Source organism: Camelus bactrianus, chromosome 34 (genome assembly GCF_048773025.1).
Source record: "Camelus bactrianus isolate YW-2024 breed Bactrian camel chromosome 34, ASM4877302v1, whole genome shotgun sequence".
Classification (NCBI taxonomy): Eukaryota; Metazoa; Chordata; class Mammalia; order Artiodactyla; family Camelidae; genus Camelus; species Camelus bactrianus.
Window position 1 is genome coordinate 921,832 of NC_133572.1, and position 24,117 is coordinate 945,948.

General features: G+C 62.7%; 1 protein-coding gene across 18 annotated transcripts in view; it reads right to left on the reverse strand.

Moving 5' to 3' along the window:
* Positions 1-24,117, reverse strand: part of CACNA1C (calcium voltage-gated channel subunit alpha1 C) — a 435,155-nt gene that overhangs the window by 306,019 nt on the left and 105,019 nt on the right. For 16 of the 18 annotated variants that reach the window (XM_074357570.1, XM_074357565.1, XM_074357567.1 and 13 more), the window contains exons 2-3: positions 17,603-17,924; positions 14,032-14,137 (exon numbers count right to left, since the gene is read on the reverse strand). In XM_074357570.1, the coding sequence (XP_074213671.1) occupies positions 14,032-14,137; positions 17,603-17,924 (428 nt within the window). Of the gene's footprint in view, positions 1-12,320; positions 12,491-14,031; positions 14,138-17,602; positions 17,925-23,399; positions 23,437-24,117 lie in introns of those variants that run through there. The other 2 variants (XM_074357566.1, XM_074357573.1) reach the window with 2 other exon arrangements.

Genomic DNA, 24,117 nt, shown 5'->3' on the forward strand with positions numbered 1-24,117 from the left:
TGCCCAGAGGGGGCTTCCAGTCGCGCTCAGGGCTGAGGACGCCCACGTCCCAGGGTACAGCCCCCAGCCCCGGGGAGGGAGCCCCTCTTGTGGTCTCGGACACCAGACCCCTCTCCCCGCCCCTCGGGCCCCTTTGGTAACGTATCTGGGGTGGACACAGTGGCAAACATTTCACACGCAGGAAAGAACGGGCACTTAGAGTCACAGGAACACAGTTCAAATCCCCACTCCCCCAGGCCGTGGCCTCGCTGTGTGGCCCTGGCTGGGTCACCCTGCCTCTAACCTGCTTCCTCATCCGCAAACGAGAGCTGAACACCCCAGAGTCGCAGAGTCCCCGTAAAGACAAGAACTCCTGGCACAGGACGCCTGCTCCGGAATTAAAACCGCGGTGACCGTTATCAGTCTGATTAAAGGAGGAGGTGGGTCAGAACGTCTGGACTGCAACGCGTCCCGGAAACCAGAGCCCTGGCCACGCGGCCCGGTTAAATACGCAAACGTGGGCAGCGGGCTTAGCACGTGGAAGCTTCGCGCGGGGCCGGAAGACAAGCTCCGATGCTGCCTTGCCCATCGGTGGGTCAGTGTCGCCGTGCAGGTCTTTTCAATGCAGTGTTTGAGTACGAGGGCAGAGCCGACGCTCCCAAAGAGACTGTCAGGCGGGCAGGGCTGCCTGTCACGAGATTTACCGGGGGTTTCTGGGGCTGTGTGGACGGCGGGCTTGCTGCGACGTGACACATTTGGGCCGTCTCCCGCCTCTACCTCCACTCCGAAGTCCCTGCAGAGACTGCGATTTCTTTAACACTTTATGGTGCCAATTCCTTCAGAAAGTATCGAAAGGCCTGACAGGTTTCATACGAGCACATATGTGTGTGTGACCGTAATAGTAAATAAAGAGCCCCAGAAGTCGCACAAACCTCTGCCCCGCCCGGCGCCGCCCGGCTCTCCCAGACGTGCTGACGGCACGCCGCCTTCCAGGGGCCCCGCACGGTGACAGCGAGAATCGGGGGGTCGGGGACTGAGGCCACGGAAACCCAGGTGTTAGGGCGAGTCTCACGGAACGGCTCTCCTGGGACAAAGCCTGCCGCCTGTTTGATCGCCCACAGATGGCCCCAGAACGGCCTGGGAAGGGGACGGCCCGCGCGCTTTGTAGGTCACGGGCCCCCCCTCCCCCTGCCGGCGGGCTTGGTTTCGGAACCCCTGTCCCGGGAGAGGCGCGCCCTCCCCTCCTCCCACTCCTGCCGGGCCCCTCAGCGCGTCCGGGCCCCCCCTCGGCCTCAGCCTCCGGCTTCCTCTCAACAGCCGGTCGGTGGAAGGAAGCTAACACGGCACAGAGCGGCGGCCGCCGGGAAGGGCTGACGGCACGCAGCATTGGTGGATCCCCGACACCAGCCAAGCCGAGCATCTGCTCTGTCCGTATTTGGTCGTCTGAGGAAGCTGTCGACGACGCTCGCGTCGTGTGAACGTCAGGGGGATACAGCTGTCTGGGAGGGGCCGGGCTGGACGGCGCCCCGACTCTGACTGCCATTTCCTCCCAGGTCCGCCCGATCTCTTGAAACTCAGCCAAACGGCTCGGTTCCTTTGGAGCTTCTGAAACCCAAACAAAGGCACCTCAGTGCCTCGGGGTCGCCTCCCTGTCTCCGGGAGCCACGTTCGCTTCCACAGATGCCGTCCTGGTCCTGAACTGTGCAGGCCTGCAGCGGGAGGGCACGGAGCACACAGGACTCCAGGGAAGTGAGTGTGCTCCGACCCAGGGGGCACGTCGGCCCGCGCGCTCTGCCCAGGTCTGGGTGGACTCCGGCTGCCCTCTCCCACGTGCCCGACGCTGGCCCCACGGGGGTCACATTAGTCCCTAGACCTTAACCTTGAATGACTCAGCAGAGCCTCAGGAGAGTCACCCAAAGGCCCGAGAAGGAGGGAAGGCTGACAAGGCTGACGTGATGGGAGGCACGTGCCCTCCCCACCAGCAGGCAGACGCAGCGTCGAGAGCATCTCTTCCAGTTTCACAGGAAACAGGATTATTAAACCCATCAGCGAGGAGAACCAGGGACTGGCTTTCCAGATGGTTCTGCTTCTGTCTGGACCCTGCCCTTCCTCCAGGGCAACAGCCTCTGACCCCCGCCCTCCTGCATCCTCCGCCAGGGCAAGGAGCTGGTCGCCTTTGTCATCCTTCCCTGCGACACCCTGACTCCCCGCCGACCTGCCTGCCCTCTGCCTCGCACGCTGCTCTGCGAACATTTTATTAAGGGTGATTGCGAGGAGGTGACTCTGCCGGTTCCGACGACGAGAAAGGGGGGAGATCCTCGGCGGCCCCTCCCCCCCACAACCTTGGCACGATTCCCTCGTCCTGCCGAGTCAGATCTACCCCCCCCGAGGGCGGGGACCCCAAGCCTCCGTGTCGGGTCCCCACGCGCCCACGATGCGGAGCGGCGGAGCCTCAGGTGGTCACGATGTGTCTCCCCCGCCGCCCCAGCCCGCGGAGGCATTCGGAGGCCCTCGTAAAAGCAACAGTACTTTCTGTCTGAAAAATGCTGCACATTTTCGGGGAGCTTTCAGAAACAGTCTCTCTGATGAGCTGACACCCATCCCGGAAAGCCCAGCGTTCAGTTCGGTGTGACTCGCGCCAAGTCACAGGTGGAGGCGAGGCTGGGGAGACCGCCAGCCCCAGCCTGCACCGCCTCCTCCAGGCAGCGCAGCCTCCCAGACTCTGCAGCGCCAGGGGGGCCTTCGGGCGAATTCGGGTGGGAAACACCAGCGCAGGGAAACCCACGCCCGCCCCACATTTACAGTCGTGGACCCTCACCCGGCGCTCCCCACGACGTCCCCGTGGCCCGGTGCCCCGGCCCGCCGCCTGGCACGCGGCTGCGTCCACAGACGGTCATCGAACGAGTGGAGGATAAAAAAGTGAGTGAAGCAGACTGACAAGTGCAGGACGAGGTGTGCCCTGACCACGAGACGTCCGACCTCAGGAATCCACTGGTTTCCGAAAAGCTGACCTGACTTACAGAATCGCACATGTTTGAGATAAAACAGCTTTAACATAAGCAAAGGGCCACCAGAGTAAACAGAGAGTTTTATGATTTTGCTCCAAGAGGCCAAGACCAAGATTCCTACTCTGGAGAAAAGGAAGAGAAAACATTATTCAGGCAGAAAACCCTCTTGAGTCCAGAAGGATAAAAACGACCATAAAAATTGTTTTTACAAAAATAAACAAGCTCTACTAAAAACGGCTGGAGACGCGGGGAGCAAAAACGACTCCGGCAATCAGAGTTTCAGCTCGCCCTGCGAGGTGAGGCAGCACGTCGGCCCGGCAGAGGGACGCGCTTCTGAGCGCAGAGACGTGGCTGCGGGCACGCGCTTCCCCGCGGACCAGTCTCTCCAGAGCAGTGCTGCCCTCCTGGCCCAGCGTGGCAGAGAGGCGACCAGTCTGCCTCCGGGACCCTGTCCTTGCTCCTGGCGGCAGGTGCGCCTGCCCTCGAGCAGTTGCAACCCACCCCTTCCCCTCCCTCCTTGAACTCGGCAAGTCTCAAGTTTCCCGACCCGGGGCCCTTCACCTGGAGCGAGAGTTCCACCATCTACCCTAGGACGTCTTCTCGTCACAGTCTAAGGGACAGGATGACACAGCCTCCCTTCCCCAACAACGGGATTCTACTTCGCGGTTTTCTCGGTAGCCCACGTGAAACACTCATTTAAAACGAACGCAGTCACGCCCAACGTAAGTGTGCGTAATTTAGAGGCCAATCACAATTGAATAATTACTTTTTGAACTGGGCGCTGGTGCCTCTGCCCCTGAGAAGGACGCCCCGTGAGGGCGTCCGCGGTGAGCACTGCGGCCCACACGCAGCAGGTGTCAGTGGGGATTTGCTGATAAATGCGCGCAGGTCGCTCCAAGATTGTTCTTGGGCTGAACCTTGAGGACTCACGTCTCTGTGTCAGAATCGCACCTTTTGCAGGAACCATGTCTCCTGTTTTCTCACCCAGACTCTCTCGACTGCCGGCTTCACCTGAGAACCACTTCTCGGAGGAAAACCTCATTTACTTTCCCAGCTCACACGATTCACCTGCTGCCTTCCAGGCTCCACCAACCACGTCGGGATCTCGGAGCCCTGCGTTCAGCCCCTCCCCTTCCCGTGTCTCAGCCCCGTTTTCTCCACGCCGGTGGAGGGGCGCATTTGCCCTGTACACCCACCCCGTGCCGGCCACAGGCGACTGCGGGGCTCCGCTCAGCTGCATGTGGGCAGACAGTGAACCAGCCCCTAAGGGTCAAACGCAGTGGTTACAAATTTATAGTCAAACGTCCTCAAGCAGCTTCAAAACTGAAGACACAGCCGTCCACGTAGACAGCACGTCCTGCTGGGCGCTGGGTGGGGTGGGTGAGAAGTCAGGGAGCTTCAGGACAAGCATCACCTCCCCCACAGCTCGCAAGAGCCAGGAACTCCCACGTCACGAGGCCCCTCGACAGAGTCCCTCAACCTGAAAGGGAGCACGGGGGACACAGGTCTTTTCCGGATCCTCCTCCTCGTCCGTCGAGCCCTGAAACTAGCTTGTGCGCTGAGCACGCCCGCGGGTCCTCCCTCTGGAAAGCGGGATCCGGTGCCGTCAGCCCGGAGAGGCCGCTGCGGGGGGACGGACACTCAGGCCCCGCGTGGGATGGCAGGCGGCTCCCTCAGGAACCTGGGTGTGGACAAGCTGCCAGGTGATGGTGGGGGGGCTGCGGCGCCAAGACCACGCGTGCAGAGCGGTCAGGACTGCGGCCCCGAGGAGCCTGGCCTCCGTGTCCCCCAGGCGTCCTCACGGGACCCCGAGAAGCGATGCTGTGACCACACCTGCCAGGCTTTCCTCTCCGACAGGATCTGCCCAGGCCCAGCAGGTGCCACTCCTGGGACGGTGAGTGGGAGCGATGACCGTCACCCCCTCTGTTCACCTTCCAGCACTCTCTGGGACATGTCCTGCTCCCCGGGCTGATCAGCGGGGACTGCCCCCCACCCTACTCAGAGCAGACCCCGACCCCCCGCGGCCTGTGCCTGGATCCCTCCTCCCAACCTCCTCGCCTGCAGCTCCGGACCTGGCGGCCTCCCCGTGGCCCATGTCACTGCTCACTGTCCCGGGGGTGGGGAGAGGGGCTAGCCCGCCCGGCACACGCGTCCTCTGAGCCGTGTCCACGCGCGGCCCTCTGCCGGCACCCGCGGCTCTGCGGTCTGTGCACCTGGGCCCGCGAGGGCCTGACCCAGTGGAAGTCCGGCCGGTGGAAGGCTGTGCAGAAGCCGCAAAGCCCGACAGCCGCCCTCCTTGTCCAGGCCACACCCTGTTTCCACGGACTCAGAGACTCAGGCCGGTTCCGGCCCTGACAGGGTGCCCAGAGCGCAGACAGACAGGCTTGTGTTTCCAACAGTCCCGTATGTTTGAGGCGGGCCAGGCAGGTGGTAGGACCGCACCTGCCCCACCCCCATGCTGGGAGGGGGACCGAGAGGAGGACCGGACCAGCTGCCCCGGGGCCCCCATGCGAGGGGACGGGCCGGGCCCCCACGGGAAGTAAGTTGGCCCGACGCCCCACCCGCCTCTGCAGCCACACGGCTCCCATCCGGCCTGGAAAGGTCAGGAACTAAATCTGGATTTCAGCCTGTGCTCTCATCCCCAAGTTATCTTGAGAGGAGGCCGAGGGAAAGTTCACAGGGGAACACGCCAGGAGGGGGTCAGCGTATGCGTCTGCTCCAGTGACGACAGCGGTGACCGTCGCCGTGAGAACTGGGCTCCATTCACAGCCGCTGGCCTTCCCGCAGCGCCCTCTCCTCTGGGCCCGACGCTGCAGACGGGGTTACCACCCCTGTTTCACAGCCCAGGAGCCTCGAGTCTAGGAGGTGGGGTGACAAGGCCAGTCCTGATGGAGCTGGAACCCGGGACAATGAGCCCAGCCCAGGGACGTCGCCACTGTCAGAATCCCCCGTGCTTCGAGCATCACGGCCCCGCGCACCCGCCCCCACGCCTTCTAGGTGGCACCAGTGTCTCACACACACAACGGCCCCCGCGGTTACTGGTGGAGGGACCGACGCGGTTGTCCCACACACGCAGGGCGAGGCCCAGTGACTGAAGCAAATGCCCCCCTTGCAGGCCTTGGGGGGCCACGGGGCACTAAGGCAGGGACTGGGAGGCACACCTGGGCTGTGCGGCCTGGCCGAGCTAATTCACTTCTCTGTGCCTCACTCTCCTCCCCCTGAAATGAAAGGCCTCCAACAGTCCAGGGGTCTCCCGGTGAGTCAGCACGGCCTCGCTCTCAGAACGCTGCCGCCGCAGGGCGGCTGGCGAGCGTGGACGTTACTGTTACAGCTAGTCGGACGGCTGATCTGACAGCTTCAATCACGCAGAAACCGGTAAGAACAAAGGGAAAGGAGGGGAAGAAAGGCTTCGGAGAAGCCAAAATCAGCGTCCCCAAATCCACCGTTAGGGCCGGTGCACTTCACCGCTAAGGGAGCTCCTCAGTGCAGACCCACTGCTCCCACTCAGCACACGACCGGCTGCAAGGGTCTGCGACCTGGCTCCAGGCCCACAGGCGCGGGCAGCGTGCCCCACGGGCAGGCCGGGGCCGGAGCCGGCTGACGCCCGCAGCGGCGGGCCCTGAGCATCACACGGGCCCTCCCGGACCCCAGCTCCGGGACCACACGTCCTCCGCTCCCCTCCCCACAAAGGCGTCACAGCCTCACAGCAGGTCCCACACTTGAGATGCCCGAGGACAGTGCAGTCCCGGAAAAAGGATGACTGTGCCCCCAATTTTCTTGTAAGGATCCAAGGATTCGAATTTTATATTCTAGAAAGACTTTCCTCAAATATACTTAGGTTAAAAGGAGCTGGTACATGAGAAGGGTTCCATTACCTGGAGTGTGAAAGTATATATGGAACATTTCTCGCCCAAAATGAACACAAATGGATAAAAATAGAGCAAAAGGTGTCACCTACTCAGACTTCAAAGCCGCGTCCCTCTCGCCCTGTCCTCGGGCAAGTGCAGAGCAGGCCAGGCCTCCTCCTCTGGAACCTCGAGGGAGGGGCGCCCCGCACTCAGAGCTGCGCCCGCAGGGTGAAGCGGCCTCCGTGCGGGACCCTCCGTCCACCGGAGAGCCCGGTCCCTGCCGCACTGGCCTCCCCACACCCCGTCCTCTCTCCTGAGGGCAGCGGGCCTGGGGGCGGGCGGTTCTAAGCCTCGTGCTGTCTGTGAGGGTGGCGGTGGGAGGGTCACAGCCCCCACGCAGCCCAGGGAGCCCTGGACACCTCCGCACCCGGAGGCCGCTGTCCCGTGACGTGAAGGACACACGCCTGCACCCACAGCACAGCGTCGTCTGCGTTTCAAGGGCAGAGCGTCTCCCTTCTCCGAGCGGCACCGTCCTCACCCGTGAAGCGGGAGGGCAACAGGATGGTCTCGCGGGGTTACTGAGACACTTCAGGCCCTTGGGCAGCGTCCGCACACAGAGCCGACACGTGAGCCACGGTCACCGAGTCAGAGCTCCAAGCCCTGCAGCGCGCGACCCGGGTGCCTTCGGCGGCCTCAGCTGCGCCCAGGTCACCTGCCAGAGAACCAAGCTGATTCTTTAAAACACCAGTGACTGCCGTTAGGGGTGTTTAACCCCGGAGACACCTTCACACTGCGTCTCCTGGACCCCGAAACTTCCGGAGAACAGGGCGAAGCCTCCACCCCCCACACAGCCCTGGGTCCGTGTGACGCTCGGCCCTCAGCCACCAGTCACTGTGCTTCTGTGACCTCAGGGGACGCCATCTGGCGGGGTCCATCCCCCCCCCATCCACTCGCTCAACAAATATTTATCGAGGGCCTGACGTGCGCCAGTCCCTGTAGGAGGCACCGGGGCCGAGCAGCCGTCCAGAGGGATAAATTCTCTGCCCTCAAGTAAACAAGTAAAGAGATACGGTGACTTACTGTCGTGGAGATTAGAAGCCGTGTTTGCAAAGCGCTGGCGCCTGGTGGTCGTTCCGCAGAGGGACTCACTATGACTGAGCAGGCGTCACTGCCCCACCGCCAGCAGACACACAACAGAAAGGTTCAGAGAGGGACGGGGGCCACGCAGCCCAGGCCTCTCCTCCCCGGTCAGCGCCTGCAGCCCCGGCCCCAGAACGGCTTTCAGGTCACACCCTTGCCCAGGTCCCAGCTGGACCCTGGGAGGGGGGCCCACCCTCCACCGAAACCCCTTCCCCTGGCCCTACATCAGGCTGACTCTCCTCTCAGAAGGCAGACTGAGCCCCGTGCCTCCCACCCCGCGGCCCGTGCGTGGCGCGGACCGGATTCTCCTCACCACAGTCAGCGTCTTGCGCGAGCCCAGGTCTGTGCAAAGTGTGCGTGTCCGGCGCGTTCGGACGCCTGCCTGAGATCAGTTCTCCGACTCATCTCAGAGCTCGAGGGGCCCTCAGCCGTGGGGGTGTCCCCGGCCAGGTGTGGCCTGGGAAGGGGGAACCTTCACAGAGCTCGGGAGCAGCCTGGCTCCCGAGCTGTGACCAGGAGGGGCACAGGGTTGTCCCAGGCACAGTCACTGTGGGGCGGGGGCAGCCCCACAGCCACCAGGCCCCTCTGCTCCTCACCCCGTGCGGCGGGACCAGGAAGGGGATGCGGGGCTGATATGCCCATGTCCCAGGGTGGGGGCAGCTGCCAGAAGCAGGCCTTCTGGGTTTCCTCCCCAACAAAGCTCTCCCGCAGGAACACTGGTGCGGCTCACCTCTGGGACCAAACAGAGGCAGCCCCCAGCCTCTGCTGAGAGCTCTCCAGGCAGCACACGCTGGACCGTGCGGACACTGCCCGGAGGGTCCACGGCCCTAACTCACTTCACCCCCACGGCCAGCTGAGGTGGCCACTGTCACCCCCATTTCACAGCATAAATGGGAAACTGGGCACCCCGGCGTTCTTCCCGGCACTCAGCGCCCTCTCCCCTGACCCCAGCCCCACAGTAACCCCTCCTCCCTCCACCTCCGGGGACAGCCTGGCCCTGGCTCCAGAAAGTACACAGCCCTGTTCTCCGCACAAGGTCAGATGCCAAATATATTCTCTTAACAGTTCAGCCCAAGCCAAGTCTGCGTGGGCCTCTGGGTTTGCAGAGCTGGGAGTTTTCCACGCACAATGAGTCTGCTCCGTGGAAACAGAGCGGTTTACCTGCAGGGGAGCGGCTGCTGGGGCGGGGGTGGGTGTCAGAGCGCTATTATACAGGACGTTCTGGGTGGCGGGTGGCAGGTGGCACTGCCCGTAACCGGACTGTGACGGATGCGGAGAGAAACGTCGCGTCAAGGGGCCAGTTCACGTTTCCGTCTGCTCCGCCGGCACCAGGAAAGGAAACAAATATGACAGATTGGGGTGCAACCGTGGATGCTAGACGGAGCACCAAACACACAGGCTTGGACTGAAATGATGAGGAAAAGGCCGGTAACGGTTCAGCCGGGCACACGTTCCACCTCCTGGGAAGAGAGGACGGGGACGGGGGAGGAAAGTGAACGGGCGAGTCAGGCCGGGGAGCAGGGCTGCGGCTGGGAGGGGCTGCTCCCTCCAGAGTGCCAGCGCCTTTGCTGAACAAACAGGTCGTCCTCGGACCCCACGAGGGGCCCTGTCGGCAGTTGACGCGGCTCCCCTTTCTGTCTGGATCCTAAAGACAGCCGTGGGGAGAGGGCGCGCTGGCGGGGACCCACTCCCAGGACCTCGGAGGTCCTGGTCTCTCTTCTCAGAGACCATCCAGTGAGCCCTGGCGTCGGGGGGTGGGGGGTGTGAACACACCGACTCCCGGGCCCACCTGCACGCACAGACCGGGATGTGCGGGGCCTGGGGCTCTGCGCTCTGACTCCCAGCTGACCCTCACGCACCCACCGTGGCTGCGGAACCACCGCTGAAGGCGCAGCAGCGCCTACTACACAGAGCAGGGCTCCAGAGACGCCCTTTCTCTTCTTTTTTTTTTTTAATTGAAGGACAGTCAGTTACAATGTCTCGGTTTCCGGTGCACAGCGCAACGTCCCAGCCATGCGTCCACATACATACATTCGTCTTCATATTCTTTTCCTTTAAAGGCTACAAGACACTGAGTAGAACTCCCTGTGCTGTGCAGAAGAAACCCGCCTTTCATCTGTTTTTGTATACAGCGGTTAACCTTTGCAAATCTCAAACACGGCCCCTTCTTATTCAAACAAAAGCTATGCAAGCCGCGGGGGCGGGGAGGGGGGTTCTCAAGCTTCATTGCAGGGGCCCGTAAATGACCTGGGGACCGCGTTCACGTGACGAGGGGAGTTTCAGTCAAGGCTCAGGAAACAGCCGTCTGCACCTCCCGTTTCAGGGCCCTCAAGGCTGCAGACGTGGTCAGTGTCCCCTCCTCCCACACCGAGCCCACGCTCAGCTCTCCTCACTGTCCGGCCTTGAGCTGCCAGAGAGACAGGTGTGAACCACCAGCCAGTGCCTCCTTTAAGCTTAAACTCTGTTCTCTTAGCTTCTCGGACACGGCTCTCCCCGATTTCCCTCCGACTGTCAGGCCAAGCGTCCCTGGGGCCGGGCACGCCCCTCCCCTCACCTGCCCCACCTCTCCCGCTGCACCTGCCGCAGGTGCTCGGCGCCAGACCCGGGGTTCTTTCCATCCCCCCACCCCGTCTCTCCCCAACACAGCTGTCTCCGAGCTCCTGCCCTGCACCTGCCCCGTAGGACGAATCCGCCTGCATTTTGTAGGAGCTCCTCACTTAACCCCAAACTGCCCCCCTCGTCCCCTCCCCCTTAAATGTGACCTTTCTCCCCAAGTCTTTCTCCTGGCTGACGGCACCTACTGACCCACATTGCCCCCCCAGCAGGAGGAATTTTAAAAACTCAGCCTCCTGGGCCACGCCCTGGAACTCCAAACCTGAACCAGAGCTTCCAAAACGCTGGAGTCTGTGCAGTTCAAGCTCTCCAGGCGTTTATAACAACCAAGAAGGGTCGGGAGTCACTGCCCTGCCCAACGGCCTCGCTGGTACAGAGGATACCGGTCCAGCTTGGAGCTGGGGACAGAAGTCTAGGAACAATTTACGTAGAAAGGGAATGAAAAATCGTGAAAGCGGCTGAGCTCACCAAGGGAGAGAACGGAAAACCAGAAGGAGACGGGCAGGACAGAGCCCAGTCACAGATCCGCAGACGCAGGAAGGGGAGTCAGAGAGACGAGGGCAGACCAGGAACCGACCGCGCCCCAAGCCAAGGCGTGGAAGTCTTCCAAGGGGCACCGGACAACAGCTGTGGGGGGGGGGGGAGTGGCCAGGTCCTGACCATGCTGCTGGCGCCCCTGCTCTCCTGCCCCATCAGCCAGCGTGGCTTCTGCTTGGCTGTTCGTTTCGGGGGTTTTCCTAGAGACTGTGGCCATCCAGTCGGGGCCCTCACTGCCCCAGGGAAGGCATGGCCCAGAGGGTGCAGAAAATGAAGTCTGACGGTGGCTTCTGAGGTCCAGGGCAAAGGTCAGGTCACAGACGAGTCTGGAAGACCCCAGAGGAGTTTGCTGGGCGACCGCGACGCAACAAAGATCCTAAGACGGACTCGGGAGCACCAGTGAGAAGCAAACATGAGTGAGACCCCGGGTGCATCCTGGAATCCTCAGCCCGTCCCGCCCCCGCGGCCCCAGAAGCGGCCCAGAGAGCCTGACGTGGGGAACAGGAGACCACGCCGTCTGCGCGCGCAGAGTCCAAGGCCTCCCAGGAGGGTCCAGCGGGCGTGGAGCACACCAAGGGGTGTCTGCCCCCCGGGCCAGTAACGCGGTGACCCCGGGAGACCCCAGACGGAGCCACAAGCCCAGGGGACGGGCCGAGGCTGACACCACCGGGCCCGGCGGGGCCTCAGGTCAGACGTTATGTTCTGTTAGAGAAAGAAAAACAAGTCAGGTTTCTCCTCCTCCCGAGTTTGCCAGCTGAGACCCGTGTCTGCCGCACCCCGCGGACGGGGGCCGGGGCTCCGAGGGGGGAGCAGAGAGGAGCCGGCCGAGGAGGCGAAGGCAGACCCTGCCTCAGAAAAATCAGACTCAAAGTACGACCCTGTGTGTGTGCACACATCCCCGAAAGGCAGTTCAGGGACGGAGCCAGCAGAGCTGGGAAGTGTCTGTGTGTATGTGTGCGCACACGCATATATTTAGGATGGAGGACACCCCCCATCTTCCCAGCACGCTTCCTTAATTGACAAAGTCACTGCCCAACCCACGGCTCGAGACAGGCAGCCACTGCCTTAGTAACTGCAACCCCCTCCAGGCCCCCACGCTCTTCTCTGCACCCCCAGTTCCTACTGTAACCCCCTGGCCATTCCGACCACCTCTCCCTCCACCCACGGCCCTGCCCCGCCCCACCCCGCCGGTCACCTGGGAGGCCAGAGCGACAGGCCGGGAAGCCTTGAGAGGTGTGGGCTGGCATGTGGCTGTCACCCTTTTCTTCAAATCAGTGTCACTGGGGTACAGTTCACAAACAGTGAGATTCGCCCGTTGTAAACACACGGCACAAGGAAGTCCAAACCGTGCGACCAACAGCACCGCCCAGTTTTAGAGCGCAAGCGTCACTCGGCCGAGCGACTTGAGAAACCACTGTCTCGCCGCGTCTCGCTGAGCCCCTCTGTGCCCTCTGCAACCCCCACCCCAGAGGACACCCCGGGACCCCGTGCTCTCCAGCCCGGAGGGGTGGGCCCCGCAGACCCCAGCCCGCCCAGCTCCCCCAGAGGCCCTGCTAATCCTCCTGGGCTCTGAGGCCCAAGATGACAGCAGACCCCTCTGTGCTCGGGCCCAGAGTCGACCCAAAGCTTCTCTGGCTTCCAGAGAAGACGAGGATTCTTTCTCCAAACCACAGATTAAGTGTGAAGCTTCTTCGGGGAGGACGGGGTGGGGCGGGAGGCGACGCTCGGGGAAGGAGAGACACCAACAGAGGCGGCCTTCCCAGGGGCCACGTGACACACTCCTCTTGTATTTCTCTTGACACAGCGAAGGCTTCCTGACTGTTGAGGGACACGTTTGCGCCTCCGAAGGCCACGTGGACTCCGGTGGCCGTGTCATCACTTGGCGCAGGAGCCAGCTCCGGGCCTGACCCCACACGTGGCCCATGGGCGGCGGCTGCCACCCCACACCCCAAACATCGTCCAAGGTGGAGCTGCAGCTCGTGTGAGAACCTGGCCACGAAGCCCAAATGGGCATCAGACGGACCTGCTGGTGGAGCCAAGGGAAAAGGGCAGCGGCCGAAGAGCAGGATAATGACCCCGCGATATCGCGAGAAGCCAGGGAAGCAGCAGGCGGCTCTCAGCTCCGCCCGCCTCCTCCAGGAACCATCTCATCGGACGGTCCGGTCTCGCTTACTAGAGGAAGGTGCTGGCGGCAGGAGAGGCGCTCTGTGGGGCTCCCGTGAGAGCCGTGGTGTCCTGGCAGCGGACGGCAGGGGACAGGGCTTCCCTCCGCGCCGGCGGCCCCGCACCCGGAGCGCCCAGCCGCGTTCCAGCGCTCCTTCCCCCATGCCCGGCGGCGCGGAGGCCTCCGTGATGACTTCACGCTCAGCCCAAAGTAAACACTCTCCACACGTTTTCCATGGACACATTCTAGCCCCAAACTGCCAGCCCTGGCCTCCCAACCAACCAGACGGAAAGCCACTGGCCCCAAGAACATAAAACCTTTCTAAGCAAACAGTACGTCTCGGCTGCGAGACACGCTTTCCTAAAAGCTTCCTAGAAATTTTTTATCAAGCACCGATGCTACAGATAACCCAAGCGACCCCTCCCTGCAGAACAAAGGCCCCGGAAGCAGACGCAACAGATGACCCAGAACGCTCGTTGATCCCGCAAACACCTGCCCTTGAGGGTGCCGCCCAGAACTCACACTCCCGGGCGCACACCCAGCTCACTGCCACCTGATGGCCACGTTCCTTCCGAACACAGGCCGAGAGACGACAGGTGCTGACCTGAACAGAGAGCAGCAGAGCTGACATCCGGGCAGATGTCCGCACGCGCCAGACACGCTCTCGCTCGAGTCCGCGTGACCCGCGCTCGGCCTCCCCCGACTTGGATGCAAAGGCAGACGCTCGCGACAGTGCACTTACCAGGTTGGAATTGGTGGCGTTGGAGTCGTCTTCTGGGAAGGGGATGTAGATGGCTAAGGCCACGCAATTGGCAAAAATCGTCAGTAAAATAATGATTTCAAATGGCCTGCGGAAGGGGTTAAGGAAGTTAACACGCCAGTGACACACACACGCACAGATATATTTTTAAAAACGAATCAAAGATTCATAGGAATTTTGTTTGAACAATACATTCCAAGCCCCTGTATTCTGAAAAGAAACATGTGCCTTTTTAAGTGCTCCTAGTGGGGCCCCGCCAAAATTTTTCCTAATATGTCAAAGCAGTGGAGGCCAGTCGCGTGCCAGAGTAAACACAGATTTCTGAAACTTTTCCCCGTCTTGTATTTATTTAGATTGCACTGGACTTCATTTTCCCTCACGTGGGCTCCAGGGTGGCTTTGAAAGAGCGGCGCCGTCTCCAGCCAGGGCTTGCCGACACCCGGGCTCCGGGGAGCTCACGGTGGGAGAGGCGGGCCCCGCGGGGTGCAAGGCAGGGACTTGACCTTTAGACTTCGCACTGAAGTCTGGAGATGCTACCTTCAATCTTTTAACCTGAAGCTTAGACTGTTTTTCCCTCCCCCCTGACTCTCTGACCGCTTCCAGCGAGCCTGAAGGTGCCGGGGTCCCGACCCCAGGAGCACGGCAGGCTGTGCTCTCTCCCTGCAGACGCCTGGCCTCTTCAGCCTGCGGGGGCCCGGCCCTCGGGGAGCCAGGCCTGTGACCCAGGGCCTCCTGACTTTCCCGAGGACGTGCCAGGCCCAAAGGGATTAGCCAGGTCCACCCCCCAGCACTCAGGGAGGTCCCCGTGCCCGGATTCCTGCATCAGAGTATCAGGGCAGACACATTCTCAAGATGAAAATGAGCAGCTGGGACAATACCCCTCCCGCCCTGCACCCTCACCCGAAGGCCAGCGCAGGGAGCCTCAGGGGCAACGCCCGGTTCGTGGACTTCACCCCCCACCCCCACCTCCCCAACACGGCCAAGCCTCCAGCCTCGTCGGGGTCCTACAGGAGGGGGAAGAAAAGAGGGTGGACTTTCCTGGAAGAAGGGGCCCCTCCGTCTTCCAGGGAACCTGCACTCACAAAGCTGATGAGTCTTGGGGCAGGAAGAGACCCTAGACAGCGTCCAGTCCAAACCCCTGAGGCCCAGAGAGCCTGAGAAACTTTCCCAAGTGCCCACAGCAGGTGCTGAAGCCAGGACCGTAACCCAGACCCCCGCCCAGAGTCCGCTGTTCACTCCTCTGCCACGGGCCGCCTCGGACCTGTGTCGCCAGGGGAATATTTAGCCCAGGGCCTCCTGGCCAGCGTGCCCCGAGGGTAGAGCTGGGCGTCCACACACCCAGCAGGCCTCACAAACACTGGCACTTCCTGCGTGTGCCCTGACGCCAAGAAGACGGCGTGCAGCGGGCCTGCCCAGCCCCCAATTTGACAGACACAGAAAATCAATCCACCTCTCCCAGGTCCCGAGCTGGCCAACGGCAGGGCCAGGGCCAGAGCCAGGCCTCTGACTCATCTTTTCCCATAGGCCCTGCTGCCCTTCGAGCAGGCCGAGGTCAGCGCCCCCAGACCTCAAGCATCACCCGTCTCCTCCAAGTGGGTGACGGCCCAGCCCAGGGTGTCTCCTGTGTGGTCAGTCCGCCCCCCTCGGTTCAGGGCGTCCTTATGTCAAAGTGCGGGGCTCCTGCTTAGAAGAGAAGGTGCAAACTGGGGGAGAACCCCGGATGCCCTGCAGGTGGTGTGTCTCCCTGGACCACCCGACACTCTTTAAGCTGCCTCCACGCCTGTGACAGCGTCCCGGGAGCACTGAGGGGCTGGCACTACAGGCCACCTCCTAACCTCCCACCACCCTTCCCAGCAATCTGGGAAGGCCACCACCCAGCCCCACTGAGGCTGGTCCACTTCCTCTCCTGCCCACCGAGGGGTACACGAGGTGGCTGAGCCCACCGTGGGCACCGGGGTAGCGGCCTTGCTAACACGGCGGCTCCCCCGTCCAGGGCCTGAGTCCGGCCTCCCGTGGACGGCATGTCACGCTCCCCGCTGCTCCCCTGCTGCCCTGGGTGTCACTGCTGCCCCCCTTCTTTCCAGGCCATGCGGTCACCTGGCCTTCACTCAGCGCCCAGGACTCCTCACCCGGGAGCCGCCCACCCCAGCAGGGGAAGAGAGGACGGGAGGTCTCGGGTGCTCGCTGGACACGGCCCCTGAGGTCTGGTTTCTGAGTGTGCGCCCGGCGGCCCGGGCTCCACAGCTCCTGCTAAATCCTGGGGAGGTGACCGAGGTTACTCCCCACCACAGACGAGGAAACTGCATCTCTGGCGGTTCGGATGAGCCTTGACCCCTCAGAGCACAGGCGGCAGGGCTGCTGGGCTGGGTGTCCAGGCCCAGACCCGGGTCCCAGTGTCCCATTCAGCATCCTCTGAACGTCCCCGGCACCTTTCCTCTGCACTCTCGGATCGCGGGAGGCAGGAGCGCAGATTCAGATTCGGGCTCCTGGACCTGAATCCTGCTCGGCCGGCCGCCAGCTGTGTGACCTGGGCGGTGCAGCTCCTCCAGGTCTCCTGCCCATCTCGAGGAGCCTGGCCGCAGGGCCCCAGCTGCCCCCACGCACGGCTCTGCCGGGCAGCCACGGCAGCAGCCCGACGACCAGGGCACCCACGGCCGGGGCTCTCACCCGGCCATCAGGGAAGCGGACACCTTGGCCCCGGGACAGACGGGCCAGCTCCACAGCCGCCTCCTCGCGTGACCTGGGGCCTGGGGGCTCTGGCATTTACCAACATTTCTCACTGAACTCTCTGGGGTCACCTTTTACCTTTCATCCGCTCCCAAGACTTTTAAATCTTTCCACGGAAACTCGTAAATGAAACCCAACACCCCGTCCTGAGCCCTGGGAGACGTGTGGACCGTGACTATGGAAACACTGGGCACTGAGTCCAGGGTTCTAGTCCTGCCCGCCACCAACCGCGGGGCCCTGTGGGTGCATGTCATCTGGGGAAAGTCGGGGGTGCACCTGCTGATCTTTGAGGGCCATGATTGCCTGGTGGGAGCCCAGCCCTTCAAAGCCATTTTCTCTGCAGGCCCCACTCACTGGGTTCTGCCCAGATAAAGTGGGTCTGTGCTGAAACCCAGGCGGGGTCCTCCACCCCAGCTGCAGAGTTCACACAGGCCTGGGCGGAGCGCCGGCACAACTTCCCAGGTGACGCCGGCACGCTCCCAGGCCCTGCCCCACGGGCCAGGCGCCGACCAGCACCCTCACCTCCGTGGGGCTCCTTCACCCTGGGCTGGGAGGTCACAGCCCAGGAGGAGGGGCAGGGCCCGCGTGTGGGCCACCGTTAACCCGGCACACAGTGGGTCCTGGGCAAGCTCACTACATCTGAGGCTCGTCTTCTCAAACACTGCTTATCATGCATAAAGCACCCCCCCCCGGGGGGCCTGTGACACACGCAGATTCCCAGGCCTGACCCCAGAGGCACTGCCCTCCGAGCCTGGGCGGGGCCTGGAGCTCCGCACTCGGACGGCCCCCGGGACGGGCACCCCGCGGCGCCCAGCACAGAGGATACTTCCACTCCACAATGCTGATGCAGGCCCTCCGGATGGGGTTCTTCAGGGTCAGGCAGAGCAGCGCGCGGGGCGGGCGGGTGGCCGTGGTGCTGCCCTGCTTCTTGGGTTTGCCGTACTGCTGCCGCTTGCGCTGCGTGGAGCTGACCGTGGAGATGGTGGCGTTGCCGGCGCTGCCCATCAGCTTGGCCTGCCGGGCCGCGTCGATGGCCGCCTGCCAGGACAGCGCGGCCCCCGGCGTGGGGATGTGCTCGGGGGCCAGCCCCGCGGCCGCGTTGGCGTTCATGTTGGTATGAGCCGGGCGCGGGCTCCCATAGCTGGGACCTGCAGGGCAGAGCACAGGGGACAGCGGTTATGGGGGGAGAACAGGAGAGTCTGCGGTACGTGCTGGATCCCAGGCTCACAATGTAAAACAAATCTTATTTCCAACTACGGGAGGAGCCGGGGAGGCCACAGGGAAACATGAGTGTGTGATGCAGGGAGCGCGCTCTGGTCCCAGCTCAGCCGTGTGACCTCGGACACGTCACTCCCCTCCCCTCAGTCTCACTGCGTCACGTCAGGGGGACAAGACCGGAGATGGACGCGTTACGGCTCGTGTGGGCCTTGGAAACGCAGGGAGGAGAAAAGGACGCAGAAAAAGATGACGATGCAATGCAATACGTGTCAATTAAATACATATTTATAAGAACACATACGAAGAGAGCAGAATGGCTGTCTATGGAAGGAGGAGAGGACGACGAGACCAGGACACGGGGACAGACAGGAAGGAGGAATGAATGCGTGAGAGCCACTGCAGGAATCAGGGCTGACAGACGGTGAATCGAAGGGTATAATTCACTCGAATCTCTGCACCCGAGTTCCAAAAACAAAAGAAAAACAAGGTGAAGGGGTTGAGCCAAAGCAAGGTCACCGCCAGGTGCTTCAAACCCATCTGGCAACGAGCGCTGGGTGGACGGAGGGGTTCGGAGCTGTGATGGTTTTAAATCACGTCAGCAAATCATCTGACATCATCCCATTGAGAAACAGGATCTCCACGCCCTCCTCCTGGAGTGGGGCTGGCCCTTGGTGACTGCTGTGAGCGAGAACGCACAGCAGCGGTGACAGCAGGCATGATCTCCAAGGCTAGGTCGGAGAACGCCGCCCCAGCCCCGAGGCCGCCATGCTGTGAGGAAGCCCAGCCAGCCTATGCTGGGGGGTCCCAGGCAGCCCCCAGGGGCTCCAGTCACCAACTGACCACAAGCCCATGACAGAACCCAAGCCAGAACCGCCCAGCAAGCCCATCCTGGATTCCTGGCCTGCAGAAACCAGGAGACAGCACGGCGTCTACAGCAGTAAAGCCACCTGTTTGGCTGACTCACTGCGTAGCATTTGGATGTGGGAAGGGCGCTGTGTGCAGCAGGAGGTGACCAGGTGGGGGCCAGGGACACGGGCAGGAATGAAGCCTGGGTAGGAACCCGTGAAATCCTGCAGAAGCGTCTGTGCATCTCAGGTCTGAAGGCAACTGACACCTTCAGGACTGTCCCTACGACACCGCGCGCACCTGGTGGGCTGGCCTCCGTCTGGTCGGCTGGAGCCTCACCCCAGGGATTCCAGATCCTACAGGGTTTACTAAGGGATGGGCTCAGCCGGGGCCCCAGGACAGACTGTGACCTTGGACTTGTCGGCTGGCCAGGTGCCACGGAATCAAAAGAACAGGGTAATAAGCCTGTGGGCAGAGAGCCCGGCACCTGGACGCCACGTCCGTCACCCACGAGACAGCGGCCGGAGCCAGACCAGCAGGCAAACATCACCTGCAAGCTGCTGGCCCAGACACACGGCCCCTTCCCCGCCCACCGCAGCACACTGGGTGCGGGTGAACACTCTGCCTCCCCGGCCACCTCTCCCCAGCTCTCTTCTTGGGCTCATCCCTCTAGGTCTGAGCGTCAAGCTAACTTTTGCTCCCAGTGTGACTGGCTGTCTAGACCCTCTCACCCCCACTGCCACCCTGTCCCGCATGGGGGCCAGTTCAGAGCAGAGCACGTGACCCGGCTTAGCCACAGAGCCTGGAGCCACTCTGCCCTAGAGACAGACTGAAAACCACTGGGCTCCTGCATCCAGCCACACCTGATGCCAGCCTTACCCTGAGCCTTCCGGCTCTGTTCCTCAAGAAACTTAAGCCGACCTAAACTGGGTTTCTGTCCCCGGAAACCAATAGGCTTGCTCAGCGCTACAAAGCTTGTACCTCCCTGGGCTGTCATTCCCACCAGATTCCGAAGTCTCTGTCCTTCCGGTAATCACACCAGTGACAGACAGCAAGTGTCCGGCCTTTGGCCAGCTGATGGGCATGACTGTCCAAAACGCTGTACCTAAGGGTTCTGGGACTTTCCTGAGCACAGCAGGGAGGCGTACGGTGATGGATTAGTGATGTCTACCAGGGGCACAAGAGGCCGAGAACGGCATGACGGCTACACGTACCCCCCACGACACCACGTAAGCATCGCAGGTCCGCTCTGGTACCAGCTGGTCAGCTGCCCTCCTTCCCCTGACAGCTGCCTCCTGAACCTTCACACCTGGCCCCCGTGGCATCAGAGCCCCGTCCCCACTCCTCAGTTCACCGTCTCTCCTCCTCCTGGCACGGACTCCGCGTCAGCATCACTCCCTCCTCGGGCCCCCCCCCACCCCAGCTGCCAGGCAGTGCCGCACCCCCGCCCCTGGGGGGAGGGGTTCAGCCAGGACGGCAGGACCCCGGAGATGCCAGCGCTTCCCAGGAGGAGTCTCGTCTCTCGCACGCTTGCCGCCGTCCTCTCTGCGCTCACCGGGTGGGTCTGAAGCACAAATCGAGGAAGACCCGCTAGGCCAGGCCTGCCCCTTTCCCACGAGACCCGGGAAGCAAAGGCTGGAGGAGTGAACTTGCCGCACCAAGGCACCTGCCGCCGGAGAGCAGCGTGCGCATCTCCACCGCGCGGGAGAGCGGGGGTCCGTGATGGGAGAGGGCGGGGTGCCCGCGGCCTCCCAGGGCTCCGCGTCCACGCCTCCCGGGGCCTCGCATGTGTGCCACACGCACACATGTGCACTCACATGTGGCCACGAGCAAAGCAGCTCCTTGGGGGTCACGGCCTGAGGTTGAAGGGGCTGCACTTCCTCCCCGAGAACACCCTGGATGTCGGATGTGGTCTTCCCGGGACGGCACCCACCACGCCGCCCGCCCCAGGACGGAGGAGGGTGGACGCATCTCTTTCCATCTGCCGCCCCGGACTGCCCGGGTCCAGCGGGCTCGAGTCTCACCGGGCTCACCAGCGAGGGCTGCGACTCTGACCTTCCCGTTGGATCTACGGTGAATAACCTTTCCTCCTGACCCCCGTTTGGCATCGACGATGCTGACTGGCCTCCGCTGAGCTCCAGGACCCACTTCTCCTCTCCTCTCATGGACATAAAAGCAGCCGTGTCTCCACCCCGTGGGATCCTCCAGACCTTGACCCTCTCCTGACGACGAGGCCCCAGCACCTCCTGCCCTCCCGCACGCCGTGGTCTTCAAACTCTCACCTTCGCCGGCCCCCCGGGCATTGTCCTAATCCCCTCTCTCACAGCCCGGCCCCTCCCCAAACCAAGCAATGCCAGAGGTTTTGGGCAACGTCTGGGAAGAAGGCAGGAAGCAGTAGGCAAGCGGACACATCCTTCCCCCCGGAAAGGCCAGGGTGGGAGGGTCCCGGGCGCCCCGAGGCATCAGGACCAGGGCTTCCAAGGGCAAGCGGTCGAGGGTCCGCGGAGCCGAGAGGGGGTCTGAATGCCTCGTCTTGGGGGGCTGACTTCGGAGGACTCTGCGCTGGGGGTGACCTCATTTATACCATGAACTGTTCCCAGAGCCCCAGGACCTCTCAGGAGCACACCATCTGGAGAAAGCACATACAAACAAGCCCGTGGGGAGAAGTGGAATGTCAGCCTCTCCCAGCCAGAGGACAGGAAAACAGCCGGCAGTATTTCAGTCCCGGCACCCGAGCGCTGCCACAGCCCCGTGACACCGCGGAGGGCCTCGAGACACACGCACACGTGCACACACGCACACGTACACACACGCACGTGCACAAACGTACACGTGCACACGCACGCATGTGCGCACACGTATGCGCACATGGGAGAGACAGGCGTGGCCCTCAGCCGGCCTCACCCAGGCTGCACCTCGAGGCCCAGCTCAGCCTCCCTTCCTCAAGCCACTGTCCCCCACCCACTGGGATGACTCCCCACCCAGACCCGGGGCTCCGTCAGGCCCCCAGGCCCCCCATGACAAGAGGGCGCAGTGATCCAAGAATCCCAGGGCTGGAAAATCTCCATCTCAGGCCCCACATTAGTGGATCCGGAGCAGAGCCATGGAGGAAGGAAAGCAGCACTGTGTCCCTGATGGCTTCTGTTAGCACGAAATAACCACCCGATGCAAAGAGACCAATTTTCAAATTATAAAGCTGATTCAAAGCTCTGTCTCCTGGCTGCCAGCTGAAAAGATGCCACCAGTTAAGTCTGCGCTGGCTCCTGCCTCCCTAGACTCTCCGCACTGAGGCTCCAGTCTCTGGACCAGCCCCGGGGCAGAGGCTCAGCGGCCCGGCCACACGCGCACACACTAGTGGGTGCTCCCGGCCGGGCTCCTCCTCGTGCAGGACAAAGTGACTGCCACCTGTCACACAGCCCAGCCCCCTTGAAGACAGAGCAGGTTCCCCTCCTGCACACATGGCTGCTGCTGCTGCTCCAAGGGCCCAGGACGAGGCCAGGCCCCCAGGCATGTCAGCTCTGCAAGGGTCCTGCTCCCGGGACCTCCGCGAGGGAGGGGGTGATGCTGGGACCTGGAGCCGTTCAGCCAAGAACGGCTGAGTTTTTCTTTAGACCACCTCCATCGCCACACCTGGTCCAGGGCCACATCCTGAACCTACCCAGTATGTTTGCTACTGTAACGTAATGTCGTGACAGCGTGTCGTGATAAGGATGACCTGGGAAACGGCGCTGGAATCCATCCACCCGTGCCCCAAAGGACGTGCTTTTCCAGGCCCCCCTGCTTACTTCCTGGCCGTGATGGTGGGGGAGCACTTCTGGGGAAGAGGCTGTGAGCAACGATTTCCACCTCCGAGGCACCACCCCGGTCCAGGCCACCACCCCTCTGTCGCCTGCGATGCTGCAGGCACCCCTGGCACCTGCCTCCCTTCTCTTGCCCAACCTCCAGCAGCAGCCAGAATGACCTTTAAGAAATACGAATCACGAACCAGGCCCTGTCACTGTCCCAGTTAAATCTCTTCGAAGTCCAGGCTCTGGCACAGCCCGTGAGCCCGCGTGGACCAGCCCTCCCACTTCTCTGAGCCTCCTCCCTCAGTCCAGTCCAACGCTCGCCTGCCGCCCTGGCCCCGTTTCGCTCAGACATGCTGTTTTCACCTGCCGCAGTGCCTTTGCGCGCACTCGGCAGGCTGTTCCCTCTGCTCTCTGCTGCAGATTCCTTCTCAGATCTCCTCCCGACCCCCACCTCCTGTCTAACCAGTCAGACGGGAAACCCTGGCGGCCAGCAGGCTCCCCACCCATCTCCCTGCCCCCCGTTATCTCTGACTGGAGAAGCCCAACCCCTGGCACCGGAAGGGGTCCCAGTTAGCCACGTGTGTGGAAGAGGTGCGGGGCCGCAGGCCTGCTTCGCCAGCACGACCTCCCTCTTTGGCCTCAGCACCTTCAGCCGTGCACAGAGGGGGTCACTCCCCAGGACCGGCCTCAGTACACACACCACCACCCCCGCTGGTTACGGGGTGGAGGAACAGCAGTTCACACGTGCAAAGGCGAGGACCACGCACGCACTTCCTCCTCGGGTCCCACGCATCCTTGCGCTCAGCAGTCCTGCGGCGCAAAGGAAGGGCTTTCTCTCCGGCCGGGGGCCACCCGAGATCTTCTCAGAAGCGCTCGTCTCGCTGCAGGGACCAGGCGCCTATGTTCCCTTTAAGAGCGTAGCAGCCGACCTGAAACAGAAACCGAGCTTTCTCTGCCCATTAAAGGCCAAATGAGTAGAAAGCAGGAGGCCATTAATCTTCTCTATCTGGTGCGTGAGGCAGATGGCGGGAACGCTCGGACGGGTTAGACGCTGTCTCGGTCTCAGGAGATAGTGAGGGCCTGCCACCACCAGCCCGGTGGGGCTCACCCCGGGGAGGTGGGGGTCCAGCTTAGCCCTGTGCAGACTGGTGGTGGACTGGCTCAGCAGCCACCGGCCGCCGCCTCCGTGCCCTGCTGTCCCCGGGGGGCTTGGAGCCGAACACCCCCGTCCAGCCTCCCTGTGCCCAGACTGGTGGGGCCGTGGGCTCAGCCAACTCAAGACCCGGCTGACACTGAGTCAGGCGGGGGGGGGGGGGGGGCGGCACTGATTTCAATATTCTCCCTCTGTAGGGACAGACAGGCTCTGGCCACAGCTTCCTGGTCCCTGGACCGTGGATACGGTGGTGTGGTCGCGAAGCCAGCTGCCGGCACAGCAAGTCCTGACGCCTCAGCTGACACCAGAGTCCCCGTGCTCACAAAGGTCCGCTCC